The sequence below is a fragment of the Argiope bruennichi genome, chromosome 2, assembly GCF_947563725.1.
Source record: "Argiope bruennichi chromosome 2, qqArgBrue1.1, whole genome shotgun sequence".
Classification (NCBI taxonomy): Eukaryota; Metazoa; Arthropoda; class Arachnida; order Araneae; family Araneidae; genus Argiope; species Argiope bruennichi.
In genome coordinates, this window is record NC_079152.1 from 145,467,244 (window position 1) to 145,486,472 (window position 19,229).

Below are 19,229 nucleotides of genomic sequence, written 5' to 3' on the forward strand. Positions count from 1 at the left end.
AAACTGTTCAAATATAATTTCATGCCCATGTCAACACTAAATTATCAGACATTAAGGTATTATCATTTTAACAGTTTTGCTTATGTTCTATCCATTGGATATATGAATCTTTGTAATTGAAATTAAAAACCTAATGTCCAGTTCATCTGCTTCATTTTGCAATATGGTAATATTAAGCTTGTAAACTACACAAATATTCAACAGAGTCCTTATTCCTATCTTTCAATAAGGAAAAAAAAGCTTTCAATAAAACATTTGATGATAAAAGTGAAAATGGTTTGAATTTCATTGTAACGACATAACCTATTGTTGAAAATTAAGCAAAAAAGAAAAAAATCAGAAAAAACTTGCATGAATTAAAAATTCACACACACACACAAAAAAAAAAATCGCTTAGAGGTGCACATTTCTATCTTTTCTATGGGTACATTTGGTACTCCAGTCGGTCTGTAGAGTGCCATGACACATTCAGAAATACATTCATTCATATTTATTATTAATAGCGATAATACAGGAAATGAAATTATATACAAAATAATATTTACAAAATATGGTCATATCTATAAACCATATTACTGCTTTGGGAGAAATTATTAAGTTTTTAAAATCTTATAGCTTTTTATCTCTTTGTAGGGAAAAAAATAGGAGTTGTGAATAAAAATATTATCTCCCATGAGATGCATAACCTTGACTACTTTTTGTATCCCTTGATAGATATTTCTCTGCAATGTCCGAAATTCTGGCATACTCAAAATCAGCATTCATAGCACAGGAAAGCATATTCTTAATGTCTCTGTTTTCTTCATTCACACCAAATACATAACCATTTGCCATATCAGCTGCTTTGAGAACTTTCCTAATACTTCTGTCATCCTGATAATAAAAAAAAAATTTTTAAATGCATCTTATACAATTGTAAACATCAAAAACCAAGAAAATAAAAAACTTCACTAAAATAACAAACATTATTTCACATAAGAATTTATACAACATGCATAAATTCATTGAAGATTTTATCTAATTATTGATTCAGGTCTTCAATTTTAAATTTAAAATTTTACTAGTCTAGTTCATTTTATTGTCAGGATTTTATGTTTACCAATAGAATTAATTCATTTTTTTTTAATTCAGGAAAACCTAAAACATAGAAATTTATCAAAACTTTGAGGCTTTATACATTGGAGAGAAGAAAGGTTCGATTAATTTGTCAATAAATATAGTTGTATTCATATATAATACGTTTGTATTGATGACTAGGAGCAGTTAAAAGACAAAATAATGCAGTAATGGAAGTTTAATTAATATCTAAAAAGTAAAGCATTGTAAAAGTACAAAGGTATCACTGAATTGAAGAATATAATTCTATAAATTCCAAATGGAAAATATTGATTATGTGGGATTTCAGCTAATGTTAAAAAAATAATTGAAATTGTTTGAAAATAATGTAATCATTGTATGTTTAAAAATGGACATTTTACAGGAATGTGGAAAACAAACAGGGAGCAATCAAAGTGTGGGCACATATGAGCCTGTTCTCTCATTAATGAATGCTGATGATTAATTTGTTATGGCCAATGTCAAAATATATTCAACTTTTGATATTTCTCAATGAAGACCAATTTTCTATTACAGGCTTAAATAAAGAATGCAACTTTTTTTGTGTGTTTCAAGATGCTACTGCATTAGCCAACTTAACTCCTTGAACTGAAATAACGAGTCCAGCTCACCATAAATTTCCTTAAGCAAATTGACAACAATGAGCTTCACTCAACAAACATTACTGAGCGGATGCTTTTTAAAAAGTTTTATTAATTTACACGTTTTTATTCATGCAAAAGTTATTTTTATGAAAAACCTGTAAGTTTCTATATATCAATAATCTCTCCCTTTAAAATTAAATTCTCTGTCTGAGCAAAGCTGATGAAATTAAATTGCAGTTCAAGGGTCTAAAAAAATGTCCTTAATGTGTACTTCAGGTATGTGCACAGATGGGCATATTATACAAATTTAATGCTGACTTTGTAATTTTTCTTATTCCCGCATGAGATTGTACTCGACAAAATAAAATAAGGGAACTTCCAGAAAGAAATGAGTAATAAAATTATACAAAGTTAAAAAGCAAAGAATAATTCTGATAGCTTAATGACTTCAATTCTTGCAAAGCATTCAATTAAACAAAGTAGACACTGTAACATTCACAAGGTCTATCTGAAATATCAATCAATGCATACAGAATTGATTTCTACAGTAAGAACAGGAATAACAAAGTTTAAAACATAAAATTTTGTTCAAATATAACAATGCCAAGTAATGTATTAACTAATTTCTTAATCCTTCAATAAAGATGGAAATAAAATTGCCAGTATATATAATTTCCCACTGAGTTCTGTAACATTATTTTGGCATCTAGCAACTTAAAGCAAATTTTTTTTATGAGTGAGAATGAAAATTAATTAGTCATGGGATCATAAACTTTATTAACATTTTTTTATATTGAATTGCAGCAAAGATCAATGAGTTGAGGACTGTAATTTTCCTTATATTCTCACTTCATGGAACAGTTGAAATTTATTACTTCCTTTCTTTTATTTAGCAAGAGGGGTTTTATTTTTTAATTAATAATGCATTTTCTTTTTGTTAGAGGATAATCATTTTTAATCAAATTTTAATTATTGATTTTAATTTAACTGTTTATGAATGTTATGTAAACAGAGCATCCCACTACTAAGAAATAAAAATTAATGAAAGAGAGAGAATCACACCACACAGAATGAGACAAAGCCAAATTTTATAATTCATAGAATCCCAGGCTTTTATTCTTGATTTTTAATATTACTAAATATTAACAACTAAACTGTATATCACAAGGGTTTTTTGTTGATTTTTTTTTTTAAATATTTCTTAAACAGTTTGCCAAGGTGTTTGAGGTTTCCTACTACAGCTTTCCTTAGTTAATCTGAGATATTATTACTAAAATAGATAAACATTTTCTAGGTGTAAAATTAATTTCTGATAAATGGTATTTGCCGTATGAGATTTAGAGAAATTTTCGAAGAATTTCATGTTATAAAGGATTTAACTTTCCAAGGAGAAGACTATTACTTGGAAAGATCATTTAAATAATTTAGATTAAAATGTGATAACATCCTCTGTATATAGAATATTTTCAAGGAAAAAAAGTACACATGTCCAATTTTGTGGTTAAATTTATCTTCTGTGTAATAAATAAAATCAATTGTTTTTAAATAAGGGAGGAAAACAACAAAACCATTAAAAAGTCTCCTATTTGACAGCCTTTGCAGAATGTATTATGATCTATTTCAAATTCACTATAAACTTTCTCATAATTTCAAAAATAATATTTTCTTAGTTTCAAAACAATAAAAAAAATAGAGAGAGATAAATGGGTCACAAAATTCCATTAAATGTGGATTATTCAGAAAAATTATGTAATTAAGACATGCATCAATAGAAATGACATCAAGTTGTATAAGTTCTTTTTATGCTTATTTTTCTCATTTCTGATATCAAATATGCTAACCAATTTTTAAAATTATTAACCAATTTTCAAAATTTATCTAAAGAATATCCCCATTAGTAAACTCATATAACCATATAAACCCATATGAGGATTATAAAAATTAATGTAACATAAAAAAACATTATCTCATTCAATTTAAGAAACCAATTAATTCTTTGATTTTCAGTTAGTTCTAATATGTCACAATTTAATTATTATTATAAGATCAAACACTTGAAAATACATTTTAAGATTTTTTTTAATCAGTTAAATTATCTAGCCATTTATTTAGCATAAAAAATATCAGGCTCATTCTTATAAAACTTATGTTGTTATATCATTCAAGGCAAACTGCAACCCCATATAAAAAAAAAAAAAAAATCCTGAAAATGAGTGTGAAGTAAAAACTTCCAGATAATATTCAACAAGTCAAAATCCAATGTGATACAAATATATACATACATATTTTAAAACAATTTAATGACAGAGAGAAAATAATTTTGAAAAAAAATTAAGAAAACTACCAAATATTTAATTAATGAGTATAATTTGTCATACCTTTGCAATGTACATATTTTCAAGCAATTTCAATCAACATAGAAAAAAATGCAATTTCGAAAATAATTATTCTCAACATTATTTCAAAATATTTGTCAACATTTTATTTTCTCAACATTTTTAAAAACAATTGCTAAATTTTGGTTACTTTTTTAATGGGCATGCAATTCTGAGAACTACTATGTTTGCATTTTTTTTAATCTAATATCTAAAAATTCAGTTTGATCAAAACACTGGTTTCTCACTTAAGCAGTAGTATCTAAATTAACCAGTAGGATATAAAATATGTTTAAAGTATTTACAATGACAAGCACTGAAGTGAAACAGTATGAGAAAGGTTCCAGGAAAATAAGGAACATCCTATTGATAAAAGACTTAAATAATTTTTCCAGAAAATGTTGACCAATAGGGTTTTATAGAAATTTCTAAACCCAGCATTTCACATGCAATTTTATTTACAGAAAATAGATAATATTTTATGAACTACATAGCATACAGATTATCCATTCTGAAAGATATTCAACATTTTATTTCTAAAATTATTCAAATAATTAAATGTGTTTTCAAAAAAAAGGTCCATGAAGGAAAGTAAAATGGATTTAACTTGTAAATGAATTACCTAGTAAGACTAGGTAATTCATTTTTGCATTCTCATTTAATTAGAATATTTCAATCTGAAAGTTCATGGTATCAGTATTTTCAACTTTTGTTTAAGGTAATTAAACAACTATTTGTCAGTTTTTGATCCTTAGTTTAACAACATTGTATCAATTAAAATTACATTTAACTATTTATCTGACGATTTAATTAAAGCAATAAAAATTGTTGAATCACAACATAGAGCAGGATTCAAACTATTTAAAAGTTTAAATTCTGCTCTACAGATATTACTTTAGATATATTTGTTTTTAGTACATAATCTGTTCATTTAATGCATGTCTCTTTGGAAATGGATTTTAATTTCTTTTCCTATTAATATGATTGTGCAAACATTCCTAACAAATTTAATAAATATATTTGTCATAAATATACTTATCCTCAAAACTTCAATAAAAACTGAATTATCAGGATGATATAACATTTGTACCAGAGAATCATGCTTTGTTTTCATGATTACGAAACAGCTAACAACTTTCACAATGATAAAAAAAAGTAGAAAAGAAATTTCACTAAAATTTTTATTTTTACGCTTACAGTTGAAACTGCCTGGACTGTCACATTCGGCAAGTTATCATTTGATAGAAATTTTAATTTGGTGATCATAACAAAGTCTTAGACCTAACCACACAAAATTTGAAAAAAACTATATAAATTTCAGAGTAAAAAAAAACTGAAAAATTTCCAGATTTTTAAAAGTAATAAATCTGAGACAGAATCATTCCTGTTTACTTAGAAAACTTAATTTTCAATAAATATGAGTTAATTTTTGAATCTATAGCAATTGCATTGTTATTCATATAAAACATTCATATTTACTTGCAAGCAAAAAGCCAAATTATTCAACACAAAAATGATGGTGATATAAATTAATCTGGTTAATTTAAAAGCAGAGGTTTTGTTTCTTGCAACCAAGGTCACATAAGATAAACACTTACCTTTACATTCAGGAGATGAAATGAAACTAAACTGTAATTTTCAATCAGCTCCTTTAAAGCTTCATTTAATTTTTTATACTTTACTAAGAAAGGATCATCCTAAAAAAAGATAGAATAACCTTCATCAAGATTAATTATTTGTTAAATCATATATAAATATCATGATCATCAGGAATTTCAATAAACATATTTTAAGTTATTTAATAGAAATTGTTTATAGGAATCAAAATAAAAAATGGAAATTGTAAGCAATTTATTTTGTCTATTATTTGAAGTTTCACCATTATAATAATATAAAATGTTAAAGATTAAATACTGAAAGTAAAAACTAAAAATATAATATAATCAATATTAAAATTTTCATTAAAAACAAATTATATATCATTATTTAAATTAAATTATATCTGTATATAAAACACAATGCAACTGCATCAATTGCCTGGATAGTCCTTATTAATGAAAAAGTTTGTTTGTGAAGCAAAAGCAAGTGAATGAGCAATTAAATACATATATAATTTTTAGATATGACACAGGCTTGCAACAAAAAAAAAAGGTAATTTCATAAAATAATGAATGATGCCAAACATAAACATGAAGAAATAAAATAAGCATGGCTAACTAAACAACAAAATTAATAAATTTATACTCCTTATATATTTGGGATATTAAGAATTTTGTAGAATTATAACAAAAAAGAAAATTAAACAATTTCAAAAATTTGATTCTGAAATTGTTGAAATCTGCATTTCTACTGAAATGTATCATGTTTGAATAATAAGAAAGAGATAAAAGAATAACTAATATATAAAATCCTTAACACTGAAGAAAATGACTGTTTTTGCAAGCAAAAAGAAACAAACAACATTTTGGAAAAATCAGCAAGCTTAAAAAAGTCTGAGTGAAAGAAAATCACAGAATAACTATTAAAACATGAAAAGCGTTAGGCTAAAATTTAACAAAACAAGGATTGGATGTAAGAAATTGAAATATCTGTAAATAAAGCAAGAATGCAATTTACAGCAATTCAGAAGAATCAGAAACTAATCAAAGATTTTATAATTTTGCAATTCTATTGTTGATTTTTTTTCAGTTATGATTTTTTTATTGGAACCAGTATAAAAACAATATAAGCTAACTTCAAAAATACTACAACAAACTTCCCAAAAGAGCCCGCAGTTCACTTCCCCTAATATCATTTATATCAGTAAAAATTTAAAACAATTTTGAAATATGTGACTAAGCAGATATGAATTATTAATAAATTACAATCCTAAATTTATTAACGTAGTTTTAAAAAAAAATCTAAAAAAAACGTTTTTTTTTTTTTTTTTGAGAGAGAGAGAGAGAAAGAGACAGACAGAGAGGAGAGAGCTTCATTAGTAATGTAACATAAAATTAGATACAGTGATTATTTCAAGAATATAAATTTGGAAATTAAAGATACTAAGTTAGTGATACACACTGCATGATACCCACAAAAAATAAGATAAAACCACATAGTAATTAAGAATATGTTAAATAGAGAACCACCTATATATAAAGACATACAATAAATAATGTGTCTATAAGAGTTGTAAAAAATATTATAAAAAATGAATGAGTAAAAAAAAAATATATAATAGAATGTGTAAAATTATGATTAAAGCAAAGGCATATAAAAATATCAATTTTTTGGGAAGTATCTAGGAACATCAAGTGCATGTGTAACATCAAAAAGAGAATTCTTGATTGAAGGAAATAATATATATAAATCAGAATATAATATAAAATATTTTATAAGGTAAAATTGCCAAACTGCAGTAGACAGACCTGAATTTTCAGGACAACCTTTAAATTTCTTAAAATAAATTTAGTACTTAATAAAGATTTGGAACTACCAAAACATAATTACAATGATAAAGTGACTTCTTATTAAATAGTCTAACAGTTCTCAGAAGAGTAATCTTTAAAATTCCCAATATAGATATGAAAAATGATATAATTCAATTTAAAAAATGTTAAAATCTGCAAATATGTGTCATGTGTGAAATACAAAAATTAGTAATTAATGAAGTTTTGAAACCATCAAAATATAATTATAGTAACTTCTTATTGAAATATTATGAATGAAATGAAAATTAATTAATGAAAAATAATAACAATATATCTATGCATATCTGAACAAGAACATTTTTCTCATATTCTATTATAGTATTATTTCTAGCATTTTGAAAAAATATTGAAAATTTGATTGGCAGCAAAATAGTAAACATTTCTGGTATTTCAATTCCTTTATATTAATGCCCATGTGTTTCATATTCATTAGAAAATGCATGATTCTTTTAAATCAAAACTTTATACTCACTGACAGTAAGTCAACTAGTTGTCCCAAATCTAAAACATCAGTGTAAAAGTCGAGGTTAAAATGCAATTTTCCATGCTGCCTTAAAAGGTCTATTTTGGACAATACATTAATATGAGGCATTTCCACTGTAAATAATGATGATAATACATTCTGTTAAGTTTCAAAAATATGTTCAAGATAAGAGAAACAATAAGCAAAATTATTTAAACTTTATTAATAGTCAAATCAGCATCAACAGTTTAGGTCATTCTCTGAGCACAATTCAAAATTATAAAGTCTATCAAAATAGTTTTTCAAATGGGACATTAATCTACCTAAATTATATTAACTAAAGATTTTCAGGATTGGCTATATAAATATTACCAACTAACAAAACTACCAAAATATATTAATTTTCACTGTTAATTTAATATTAAATTTGGACTCAATAAGAGATATGGTAAATAGTAATGACCATGAAGATAAGATTTCATCAAAAAGTGTCAAGTAATCAGTGTTATGAATCATAAATCACCTATTAAGTCTATTAGTGATTTATGATTCATTAATTACTTGATTTAGTTTTTATACAATATAGAAATTTAAAATATTCAAATTAAGATGTACAATTCCTAAATAAAAAATACATTTCCTTCCAATTTTCATTGATTTCTGGACAAAAATAGCTATGCCGCATTGTAATATGATATTTGAAGTATACATACATCGTATATATACATATAATGAAATATATACTTTTTTTTAATGATCTGAAGGAAGTATCATTATAAGAATTAATAAAACCACATCTGTAAGCAATACGAAATAAATTGGGTGCAACCTGGAAATTTTAGTGTATCATACTTTCATAGTTTAAGAAATTATATCCAATATTAAAATTTTATTAATTAAATCTATCCCTCACATGTTTGTAATTATCAGTTCAACTAAAATATATTAATTACTGATAAAACTTTATATAACATAAATAAAAGAAATCTTTCTTACAATGCAGCATAGTAGAAAGTGAAGTAAGGAGGACTGCCATAAACTTGGCAGGATCACAACAATAATGAGAATCAACTAAATGTACCGCAGATAGCATATATCCCGATTTATTTAATCTTGATACAATCTTTTGAATAGATTGATGATGTGTGTATAATTCCACCTAGAAAAAAAAAGGATTGATTATAATTGAAAAATAATTATTCGTTGCTTTAATTTAATACAACACACAAAGAAAAAACATGCTAAAAGTATGAATTAAATAGTGGATGTACAGAAAAAAAAATCAAAACTACATCCTAACTGACTTTTATATTTATTTCAAAATATTTATAAAGCTAAGAAATCAGTAACATGATTTTCTAAAAGGCAGAATTCATGAGAGAAGTAAATTGTAATTTGAATATATATAGGACAACAAATATAAGGGGAAATCCAGTGATTTACTATAAACATATCTCAAAGCATATTTTAACAAATATTCCTTTAATAGTCAGTAGACTCTTGTGGTATCAAAGACATATGACTGGCTTTTCCCTTTCTTTTTTTAAAGGTCTTTCGTTGGCATGACTCAATAGCAATTACATAGGTTGCTTTTCAGCATCAGTCACATTGGTAATACATGCATAATCCTTATGTACAGGATTCAGATGTGGAAGAAATTTTTAAGACCAGGAAACTGATATTTTTCTTAAAAGATGAATGTTTCTCTGCAATTTGGCAGCTTTACAAGATCCTTTCATTGCAGTTTCCTTTGATAGTAGCTCTTTACTGAAATGAACCTTATATGTACAATTTAACTGCATGTTTCTTAAAAGGCTGAAAAAGAGGAGAAATAAAAAAAAAATAAAAAAGCAGAAGTAGTGAAAAATCACATTCCTAAATAATGAAGGGGGGATAGGGACTTGTTTTAAACATAAACTTGTTTGATAAAAAACTGTTTCATAAAATTCCACATACTTATCTCAATATAATAAAAATGTTTCATCTATACAAAAGACACATAAAATATATTTGATTTTAATTTTTAAAAACTAAGATATTAAGATATAATATTATCATTTATTATATTGCACAAGGTCAATGAATGTTAATTATATTACATTAATAGTTTAGATTTTAGATCCTGAATGAGAACAATATAGCATACAAACAAAATAATATTTTCCTTATGTCAATACAAACTGTAATTACCTGTCCTGGACAATCAAACAATAAATAACAATCTGCAAATTTCCCTAATTCATCCAACAGCCAATCTATTTTTTTCTCTAAAAATTCCATACAGTAAATAAGTCCACCATTTGGACCAAGTTTAATATTTTCCATAACATCTGCAACAGTAATGAGATGTGAAATATCCACATTTGGTTTATATGGCAGATCTTCATTAGCAGGATCAAGATTTACAATGGCTGTTCTTCTACCAAGTTTACACAGCTCTCGATACATGGCTTCACAGTACGCAGTTTTTCCAGACCCTGGAGGTCCAATGACAAGTTGACCATAAATCATTGCAATCTACAAATGCAATAAAAATATTAAGTGTAAATAAAATATATTGAAAACTCAAATGACCTATATAAACATACAAAATGTTGTGAAAAGTGTTAATCAATAAATTATGAGGAATTAATTTGTTTTTATTTTTATTAAAATCTGTATTTACAGACTGGAAGATCACATCCTCTAAAAATAGAGATTTTGACAAAAATGTTTCTTTGCCAAAAAAAAAAAAAAAAAATGTTTTTTAAATACTATAGAATTTCTCTGAACTGCAACGATGATTCTAAATAAGAATTTTTCAAAATAAATGAATCCTGCTTTTTAGAACAATACATTCATGTCTCATAATGTCATTTGTAGAAACTGCAGTAAACAAGGTCTATTGGTATTGTTTTTCAATCTATAGGTCATAATTAAATAAATAATATTGGAAATTCTTTAGAATATTTGAAACTGGAACATATAATTCTATATGACTTTCTTTGTGTAATAACATATAATTTCAGAAAGCACCACAGAATTTTAAAATTTCACCATGTATGGTCAACAAAGTTTTGTAATATAAATAAACATCGCGGTGCACATTTTAGGGAAGTCTGTAATCCTTTATCTGTTTCCTTCCACATACTTTCTTGATTTGCATGTTATTTTCATCTTCTTATTTTTGGAGTTCATGCAGGGTTATTTAATAATCCTCAAGAAACAATGTGAAAGGAACAATCCTGTTTAGATTTACTAAAAATTACATTTCCTCTTCACTAAGAGGTTATCTATTCTTTTATTTTGCATACCTAGATTTTATATAAAAATTTTCATCTTAAAAAAGCAATCATTTTAATATTGTCACATATTTTATTGTAACTGAAAGATAAGATCTGTACAGTTTCTTGACACTTATAATGTTAATTTTTTTTCTCATTTATCTATCAATATATACAATAAATGGGGCAACTAAATAAGACAAAGAATGCAAAATAATCCAAGCAAAATAAATAAATTAATGTTAATATGGAGATTAAAATCAAAATAGTTTTATAGGTATAGCATTAGAACAATATGCATAAAAAAAATGTAAGTAACTCTATTACTGTGAAAACAAGCACAGATACAAAATATTTTTTAAATATATTTAAAATTTATCTTGATAATTTTAAATGATAAAAAAATCTTAAATTGTGTATTAAAATACTTCCCACGCTTTGTACATAAATGAACAGACTACAATATGATATAATACATAAAAAATATCAGCATTGCTCCAAAATAAAATGCTAATAATCCAACTATCAAAAATTACATTTTATATTTGTACTGCATATTAAAATATTACTTTGTACTATATATTAAAATATTTTCCCCACTTTGCATATAAAAAAACACTCTACAATATGACATTATGCATAAAAACTATGATAATCTTTGCAAAATAATTTATAGATAAAAAGCTAATGATCCAACTACCAAAACATTTAGAAATGTTGGTTGGTTATTTTGATTCAATTACCATTACATTTTATATTTAAGCATAACACACAAAATAATACATTGCAAGGATTATTCACTTCCATGAAATAAGCAGATAGAACAAAATAAATACATCAATTAAGAAATTAAATAGAACAAAATAAATACATCAATTAAGAAATTAAATAGAACAAAATAAATACACCAATTAAGAAATTAAATTAAAAGAAATAAACCAGTTTTCCTCCACCCATCCAATTAATCATATGCAGAAAAAAGAAGAAAAAAAATATTTGTATAAAAAGATAAAAGCATTGTCAGTCATTATTAAATTTCAATAATTTTGATAATCAGAATGTTTATTCTTGTTAATTTAGCAAGAAAACGTCAGTCATAATTATTTAAAGAAAATATTTAGGTACTAAATCTCATGAAACATTTCTAAATCAAAAAGATTTTATTTGCAGCCAGACAATCATTCATGCAACTCACTAACTCAGGATTGTTTACAAATGGGTGATTTCATTAGTAAAGCCCACAAGAATTTTTTCCCCTCAAAGTATAAGTTAATTTTTTAAATTTCTTCCAAAGGCATTTTCTTACCATTCAATCTAAACAAAAAGAGGTGGGCATTTTCTTACTATTCAATAAAACTTACTCGCATAAAAACATTTTGAATCCAGAATACTAAAACTCTGGTCTCATTAGAATCCACAATTATTTTATAAATCATTCTCATTCAATTTAGTATAAAAAAAGAATTAACTAATAAAATTATAAGATATTTAGCCTAAAATGCCTTGTCCAAGTGATCTTTTTGAATATTCTTTTTACAGAAAAGATCTGAAAACTCAATAGAATTCGAGCTTTATATTTATACAAATTTAATTTATGATATATTTAATGTTTATACCTTATTATACAAACATAAATGTTTTTAAGAAGCTGATTTTGAAAATCCTTAAATTTCAAACTACTGATCTTTAATCTAGTTTTCAAGCATGTTAAAGAGGCGTTAAATCGACAATAATCATTATGCAGTAGGTATTAGTGGCCCCTTGGGAGTTTCATAAAAATTTACACCATTAACTTTTTTGCATCTTTTAATAGCCAATTGCTTGATTTTTTCATGCATGTTCTGAAGATGAGGTATGTTTATATCTTACCATGGACATTTTTTTGTTTACTTGTTTGTTTATGAAGAGAAAATTTAGTACAATAAAAGGTCTATTTAAATGGACTATAAATTTCCAAGAGAATATTTCAAAAAAAGAAATTACAATACTATATCTATACTTGGTACATAAGAAAGTAATTAAATAATGTTTAAAAAAGTTTTTCTATTATTAAAAATTATTATATATATATAAACAGTGGCTCAAAAAATTGAGAGTACACCTTACTTTTACTTGATAAATCCAACTTTCAATATGAATAACATATTACCAGGAAGTGCAAACATGTTTTTACTTTTACACATAACAAATGGTTTAATTTAGAGTAAAAATAACGAAAAATCAACGAAAAACTTCTAAATTGAAAACTTTCTGAAGCATTTTAAATAAACATACACAGAATTTTGCCTCAAAAAATTGAGAATACACCAATGAAGTTTTGCAATATCTCGCATAGGAACAAAGTGTCACTATTAAGTTGTATGTCTTTTGGCTCTTACAATGGCCTATAAACGTCATGGTACCGATTCGACCAATTTTTGGTGGTATCTGAAGATATTTTACCCCTTTCTTTTTGAAACACTTGTTTTAAATTAGTTTTGTTTCTAATTTTGTGTTTTTGAACCATTTTTTCGAGTGTGGCCCATGAATATTCAATGGGATTGATGTCGGGGTACTGTAGTGGTGTGTGCAACTGCTGTTTACAATGAAAAAGACACCATATTTTGACGTTACATGTTTTCTGGTTGGGGTTGTTGTCCTACTGGAAAATGGAATTTCTATCTAAGCCCAAATTTTTAACACTTTCCTTTAGATTGCTGCGACCATATGGTACATCCAACTTTTTGCAGAAACTTTTCAAATCATAGGGCAGAAGCATAAGTGCTTAAACTGTGTGAAATGCCATTAGACAAGCTGAATATAAAAGTCATTGTTAGCATTGGAAAAAAGCATTGTTAGAGAGGAACTGTTCATCAGTTTGCAAATTCTGAAAAAACATTTGAAGTTTGCAAAAACTCACCAATTGAAGACCAATAACCTTTGGAAGAAAGCTATATTTAGTAATGAAAGAAAACTCAACATTTTTGGCAGTGACAGCCATCACACTATATGGAGAAAAACTAATACTGCTTTGGATCCAAAAAATTTACATCCTACAGTTAAACATGATGGTGACTCTGTCATGATTTGAGGTTAAATGGCTTCATCCCGGGTAGGAACTTTAATTTTTACAGATGACATTATAAACGAGATGGTTTACTTGGATATACTTCACAGAAATCTAAAGGAAAGTGCTAAAAATTTGAGTTTAAATGGAAATTTCTTTTCCCAGTAGGACAACGACCCCAAACAGAATACATGCATCTTCAAAATATGGTGCCTTTTTCATTGTAAACAGCAGTTACACACACCACCACAGTAAACCGACATCAATACCATTGAATATTCGTGGGCCACACTCGAAAAAGTGGTTCAAAAACACAAAATTAGAAACAAAACTAATCTAAAACAAGTGTTTCAAAAAGAAAGGGGTAAAATATCTTCAGATACCAAAAAAATTGGTCGAATCGGTACCATGACGTTTATAGGCCATTGTAAGAGCCAAAAGACATACAACTTAATAGTGACACTTTGTTTCTATGCGTGATATTGCAAAAACTTCATTGGTGTATTCTCAATTTTTTGAGGCAAAATTCTGTATGTTTATTTAAAATGCTTTAGAAAGTTTTCAACTTAGAAGTTTTTCTTTGATTTTTCGTTATTTTTACTCTAAATTAAACCATTAGTTATGTGTAAAAATAAAAACATGTTTGCATTACCCGGTAATGTGTTATTCATATTGAAAGTCGGATTTATCAAGTAAAAGTAAGGTGTACTCTCAATTTTTTGAGCCACTGTATATATATATTATTGCTCATATTCAGCATACCTAAACAAAATCAAAAATGCTCCTCATTTCAGAGTATTCGAAGGGTTAAATAAAAAGGGACAACTCACTTTTTAGGAAATGAAATTTTTCTATTACTTTGATTTCAATTAATATTTAACGATATTTAAAAGATTAATAATGTTCGAAACGTGAATTCAGAAAATTGTATGATGGTAATACCGAACAATTTGAACTTAAACGTAAACAATGCGACAATTAGACAGTGGAATACTATTGCGCGCAATAGATGGCCTGAAATTGCGCATGCGTAAAAAGAACGGATAATAGCAAGTGCTGTGAATTTTCATTAATTTTTTTATTGATCAGTAAATGAATTTTATTATTTTTATCTTCCTTCATTCAATCAAAGAAAGCTCAATTATAATTTTTTAAATTATAAAATTCATTCGTAAATCAAATTTCAAGTTCTCCATTTCGTTTTTTAAAATATTTAAGTTTCAAGCAATTTTGATGAATTATTATATCAAAATTCAACAAAAATCCACAAATTGAAGATCTTATTTAGCTCATTTCTAATAAATATATACCTAAACTTTAAAATTTTCTTCTTTATGCCTTATTTAAATATTTTTAGATATAAAATGTATAATTTATCTTACAAGCCATCAGTTTGAAATATGAATGGCTGCTTCTTTCTGACTACAGTTCAACTCGACCACGGCGTTCATTTTCTTCATCGCGGTGTTCTGCTGATTGTTAACGTGTAAAGTTTAAGTTTTATAAAAATACAAGTAAGTTTTCAATTTATTGTATTCCATATTTAAAAAGTAGTAATATTTCTAAAAGGAAATTGTAGGAACTATTTATTTTGCTTAAAGCATTAAAAAGAGGAAGCATTTTTGTTACACGTGTTTCTACCATTTGATACTAAGCCTTTTTGATCCTCTTTAATTAGTATGATAAAATAACTTTTTTCCATTTTTATTGCGATTCTGATTTCATTTAATTAGTTTCTTTGTATAAATATTCCGTTGGTATAAATTATATTGTAACAATTATTAGTAAGTGTTATAATAATTATGAATATTGATTTAAAAGAAATTTTTAGTGCTGTTATGTAGAAATGTACATATCAATATTATGTTTCAGGCATAATCAACTATTCTTATATATGTAATATACTTTAAAATGGAATTAATGATACTTTGATTCTTCATGATTTTATCATTAATTTTATGTATATAATAGGCATCATGTCACCTCGCCCACTTGTAAAACATAAGATTGTGAAGAAGAGACTAAAGAAGTTTGTCCGCCACCAGTCTGACAGATATGGAAAGCTTAAGGTAAAAAAAATATTTATATTACTAAATCATTCGATATTAAAATGTGTGTTCGAATCTTGACGGATTTTAGTTTTTATAATGTATGCCCTTTGTACGTAATCATTCTATTTCGTGTCATTTCTTTATACATTAATCTTTTTTCATAATATACATCAATATCTACTATTAATTGTCTCCATGTAAAATAGAAATAATTGATGCTGTAAAGAAATTTAACTATGTTTATATCATGAAGTTATTTAGTTTGATCTGTAAGTACAATCTGCTTTATTGATTTAATGAATTTAAAAATAAATGTATTCCAATATTTTGTTAATTATTCTTTTATTAATATTGTCAGAAGTAAATACTTTCGTATTTACCTCAGCTATTGTGCCATATAAACTTTAAAATAGTTAGAAATAAGTTCTAGAAAAAATTGACTCTTTAGGATTTCTTAGTTTTCTCTCCCTTCTGACATTTTTGTATTGTTAACGTTTTTAATGGCAGATTGGAATATTTTACTTGAGTTTTATTTTTAAAAAATACAAAAATGTATTTGTGATAAAGGTGTTGGTTTATATTAATCATACTTTTACCCTTTAATCCATGATGCAATATTACAAAAAAATTGTAACAAATCAATTTCATGTGTTTAAATATGCCATCATTCAGCATTATAAAAGAACTAATTGTCTTGGGAGACAAGTTTGTTTCCTTAGTTTGACATTCAGGTGATGAAATGATATAAGATTAAATCAGTTTGGTATAAATTGATATGCAAGTTAAATATGCATACACTATGAAAGAAAAGTTTTTAAAAAAAAACTTTTTTGGAGGTATATCTTGGGACACATGATTGAATGTTTTGATGGATGGGTTTGAATTTTATCATAACTTTGTTTCAAATTAAAATCAAAGTAAATTTTTAAAAAAATGAACACAAGTGAAACTGATATTAAACATGTATTATTTGGTAAAACAGAAAAATTGGTTACAATGTTGAAAAAAATTTCTTCCATTGCAAGAAGTTATGACTGGACACTATTTGCTGTCGTGTATAAAGGACCATTCTATAGGACTTTTTTTTTTAATTTTAAATAATACAAAAACGATTTTTGTAGTTTTCCAAAAAGAAATATTGCTTTCTATGTACAAGTCAGCAATTATCTCTGACAAATTAAGCCTATTTTCTTCTAACTGAATTATAGTTTTGGGTGACATAGCAAGTCTGCAGCTGAGAAACTGAACTGAATTAATTATTTAAACAAAGTGTTTAATAAGTGCAGTGATAAAACTATTTTATGAAGCATTTTAAAATGATTATGATTTTTTGTTTGACTGTTGCTATTCTACAATAAGTATAACAATACTTTGTGTTCCATAAATTATTTTTGTGTATATATATGTGTGTGTGATGGATTACTTTGTTCTGTATTTATGGTTAGGAAATAAATTAATCGCGTATTATCTGGTTACCTATTATAGATGAAAGTGTGGTATGCTCTGCTACGGCTTTGCCTCCTTCCTTATGTCTCTGACAATTGGAGAGCTAGAGATCTGGTGGCATCATAGCTCATCTTTTGGGCATTTGTAATAAATTTAAAATGGAATTAATGTGTAATAAAATAGAACAAAAACTGTTTTTAATAAATTATTCTTACCTATTAACTTAAAGACGGCTTTTGTTCTAGTCTATTTATTATGGCAAAATGTGAATTTTTTTTAATGTGAAAAGATACTTTTTAATTCTTACTTTTGATTTCATGTTTATCCTTATATAAAAAATGTTCTTTCAAGCTGCAAGTTACCTTTATTTAAAAATGTATTACATAAAAATAGGGATAGGTAAGTGGAATTTTGTAGATACATTTTTCTGTTTGTAAAATGTTTAATTCTTAGCTAATAGGAATATAATTGGGAACAAATATTAGGATTGTTATTAAGAGCTGGTATTGATTATTTTGTATTCTTTTTTCTGCATAGCCTAACTGGAGGAAACCTCGTGGTATTGATAACAGAGTACGCCGACGATTTAAGGGTCAGTGTTTGATGCCCAACATTGGTTATGGAAGCAACAAAAAGACAAAACATGTGCTACCGAATGGTTTCAGAAAAGTTATTGTACGAAATGTTAAGGTAACCATATTTCTGTTGGATATGTGATGTTATTTACTTCTTATATTTTTAAATTCTTTGTTCTTGAAAATTAATTTGATTTCAGGAGTTGGAAATGCTTATGATGATGAACAGAAGATTTTGTGCAGAAATTGGACATGCTGTATCTTCTAAGAAACGAAAGACAATTGTAGAGAGGGCCCAACAATTGGCAATTCGTGTAACAAATGCAAATGCCAGACTGCGTTCTGAAGAGAATGAATAAATTAGAAATAAAAATTGTGAAAAATGTTGTCATTAAGTTTGTTAACTTGTATATATCGCAAATTTCTTTGAAAGTTTTGATAAAATTCTTTAATTAAACATGATCAAATATGCCTTCTGACATAAGTGGAATATGTAGTTGAAAATTTTAAAGTTAAAGAAATGCAGTATATACTTGTATTAAATTATGAAACAAGTATATACTTCAAGTAATTGTATGTACAGTAAGCTGTCTGCTGACTGCTTCTCTCTGCTGCTGCTTTTACTGCATATGAGTGAATTACAATATGCAAAATATTCCGTAAGTTAATTTAAGTGTCTGTGAAATATATTAATGACTTTATTACAAGTTTATTATTTTTTTTTTACCAAAAATTAATTTATGGTTATATATTTGCAAAAATTAAAATTGGGAGATAATTAGTATAAAGCTGAATTTTGACCATTAGAATATTTTTACAAGAATGACCCTGAAGCTTTTC

General features: G+C 26.1%; 2 protein-coding genes across 2 annotated transcripts; one reads left to right on the forward strand and one right to left on the reverse strand.

Moving 5' to 3' along the window:
• Window positions 1-475: 475 nt before the first annotated feature.
• Window positions 476-15,325, reverse strand: LOC129962122 (GPN-loop GTPase 2-like). Its single transcript, XM_056075857.1, has 6 exons — window positions 15,148-15,325; window positions 10,199-10,525; window positions 9,005-9,167; window positions 8,018-8,142; window positions 5,674-5,772; window positions 476-873 (listed from the first exon to the last, which is right to left on the reverse strand). Exons 2-6 carry the CDS (start codon window positions 10,517-10,519, stop codon window positions 664-666), a joined length of 918 nt encoding a protein of 305 aa, XP_055931832.1. The 5' UTR covers window positions 10,520-10,525; window positions 15,148-15,325; the 3' UTR covers window positions 476-663.
• Window positions 15,326-15,718: 393 nt separating this feature from the next.
• Window positions 15,719-18,780, forward strand: LOC129961789 (60S ribosomal protein L32-like). Its single transcript, XM_056075359.1, has 4 exons — window positions 15,719-15,831; window positions 16,289-16,386; window positions 18,352-18,504; window positions 18,590-18,780. Exons 2-4 carry the CDS (start codon window positions 16,294-16,296, stop codon window positions 18,746-18,748), a joined length of 405 nt encoding a protein of 134 aa, XP_055931334.1. The 5' UTR covers window positions 15,719-15,831; window positions 16,289-16,293; the 3' UTR covers window positions 18,749-18,780.
• The last annotated feature ends 449 nt before the right edge of the window (window positions 18,781-19,229 follow it).

Bases quoted from the DNA above. Each gene is read 5' to 3' on its own strand.
- LOC129962122 (XM_056075857.1), bottom strand. From the start codon at position 10,519: ATGATTTATGGTCAACTTGTCATTGGACCTCCAGGGTCTGGAAAAACT. The intron at 9,168-10,198 runs GTAATTACAGTT...TTTTTTTTCTAG, and splicing joins TGTTTGATTGTCCAGGACAG to GTGGAATTATACACACATCA. The intron at 8,143-9,004 runs GTAAGAAAGATT...CATTATTTACAG, and splicing joins ACTTTCTACTATGCTGCATT to TGGAAATGCCTCATATTAAT.
- LOC129961789 (XM_056075359.1), top strand. From the start codon at position 16,294: ATGTCACCTCGCCCACTTGTAAAACATAAGATTGTGAAGAAGAGACTA. The intron at 16,387-18,351 runs GTAAAAAAAATA...TTTTCTGCATAG, and splicing joins ACAGATATGGAAAGCTTAAG to CCTAACTGGAGGAAACCTCG. The intron at 18,505-18,589 runs GTAACCATATTT...ATTTGATTTCAG, and splicing joins TTATTGTACGAAATGTTAAG to GAGTTGGAAATGCTTATGAT.